Source organism: Pundamilia nyererei, unplaced genomic scaffold (assembly GCF_000239375.1).
Source record: "Pundamilia nyererei isolate P.nyererei 1_Seehausen unplaced genomic scaffold, PunNye1.0 scaffold01158, whole genome shotgun sequence".
NCBI lineage: Eukaryota > Metazoa > Chordata > Actinopteri > Cichliformes > Cichlidae > Pundamilia > Pundamilia nyererei.
The window spans coordinates 11,949-13,900 of record NW_005188559.1 but is presented as its reverse complement, the minus strand read 5'-3'; the positions used below and the strand labels follow the sequence as shown (position 1 = coordinate 13,900).

Genomic DNA, 1,952 nt, shown 5'->3' with positions numbered 1-1,952 from the left:
TACCTTCAGCAACATGAGGTCATCGTCCAACCTTGCACAACAGTAGTCAGGATGAGGAAAACTTTTCTCAACGACTCTTTGATGCTTGGAACTTTCGTTTTTCGTTCTGGAGTGGGCTCCCAGGATCACCCAATAACTCCTGTAAAAGAAAAAACACAATCTGGTGATGAAGGTTTACATATTTAAAAGGTTAACAGATCAGCGGCTTCTAAAACAGTCATCGTAGTTCTTTATTATTGTGTATTACTACATATGGCTGGGTTATAGCTGTTACTGAGCTTTGGGTGAATCTGCGTTATTTTTTCTTCCAGCTGAATGAAGAAATTAAAATGTACATAAAATGTTTTAGATTAAGAAATGTATAAAATGTTTGATGTGTATGTAGCTGTGGCTTCTGTGTTATTTTAAGTGAGTGCAACACTTATATTTTGCTTGTTATTCCATCTTAAATAAAACTTTCTAGAACACCTCTGTACAGATATTGTGCTTACAAGAGAGGGAAAAATCAGCTTTAAATATTCTATATTCATCCTCTCCATTCAATGTAATTAGCTTTGCATGTATAATTATAGCAGTGTGTAATATTCGCTTTCTCTAACGAAGAGGCCAGCCACCGTTTACAGAAAGCACATTTCTGCTGCTCTGGCCCTGATCTCATTCTTTCAGTAACTACCCAGAGCTCGTGACCACAGGTGAGGGTAGTGACCTCTGGGTAGTTACTGAAGGAATAATAGTCTGTTGAAAATAAATACTGCATTATTTTTAAAATTGAGGAAAATAAGACCTCAGATTCTTACCCAGTGCAGTGGGCAGCTGTCAGGACCCACTGTGGATGGATTAATGTCCCTCCACACCAAGAATTAGTCACAGTTCTAAGATAGGCCATGAAAGGCAGTGAGTGTGGCTCGACTTCTTTCCCATTAATAATCTCAGACCCACGACCTGAAACAGAAACAAAACATCAGGACGCATAAATCAGCTGATGATCAAGTGAAGAACAGATGAGTGAAACAAACACCTGAAGGAGATCAGCAGTGTGACTTTGCATTACCCTTACTTACATGAAGATTAAAATTACCAATCATTAAATTAAATTACAGTAGAAAACATCACTCACCTGGCTGGATGATGAAGAGGAGCACACATGAGATGAGGAGACTGAAATTCTTCAGGCAGGACATTTCTTCTTCTTCCCTCTTTGATCAGACGCTGAATGCACTGAAACCCACTGTGATGCTCAGCTTTATGTGCTGAGCTGAGGGGGCGTGGTCTGACATTGGATGAGTAAGATAAACTGACACACCCATCCAAACCCGTCAAGAATTTAGAACAAAAGAAGTCCGCTTAAGAAAATAAAAGAGGATTTGTGGAAGTAAATGATGACAAAAGACAAAATGTCCTAACGTTTACAAAGGACAGTTTTTGATACGGTTTCACCAAAGTTTGCAAAACGATATCGTTGACAGTCTTTCCCAATTTGTTCCCACTTTTTTTCTTTGCCTAACTTGAGACAGTTGCTGTCTTGTTTGCTTCACTGGTTTCTTAAGCTCAGAAACAGCTAAAAAGAAAGAAACATGTTGTTAATGTGAGCAGTAGCTGCAGCGATGTACTGAAACGTACAAATCATCAAACAAATATTAATATTTGACACAGATAACATGAATATATAAATGTCTTGTTATAGCAATGGTTCAGGGCAATAATTATTAAAACATTGGAAAGCCTGTTTACTTCCCCTTAAATGGCGCCACATTTGTAAGGAAAGTTCATTTGTGGGTTGAGCAGCAGAATATTTGGCTTGTGCCAATGAAAAACTTGTTAAATCTTCTCTGCCAATGCCAGACAGCTTATTCTGCTACCGGCTCTGGTTTTGAGCCTGTGGTATGCATCCTGCAACAGTTTGTGTCTGCTTTAAGCATGCCACGTTTCACTAATGGGCCAGTAGCGGTTTT

At 38.9% G+C, this 1,952-nt stretch overlaps 1 protein-coding gene across 1 annotated transcript; it reads right to left on the bottom strand.

The window, feature by feature from the left end:
* Positions 1-3: 3 nt before the first annotated feature.
* Positions 4-1,204, bottom strand: LOC102208413 (chymase-like; the record flags this gene model as incomplete). Its single annotated transcript, XM_005755295.1, has 3 exons — positions 1,118-1,204; positions 798-942; positions 4-139 (listed from the first exon to the last, which is right to left on the bottom strand). Coding segments are annotated over exons 1-3 (345 nt in total), but the record flags the coding sequence as incomplete, so codon positions are not given.
* Positions 1,205-1,952: the final 748 nt, after the last annotated feature.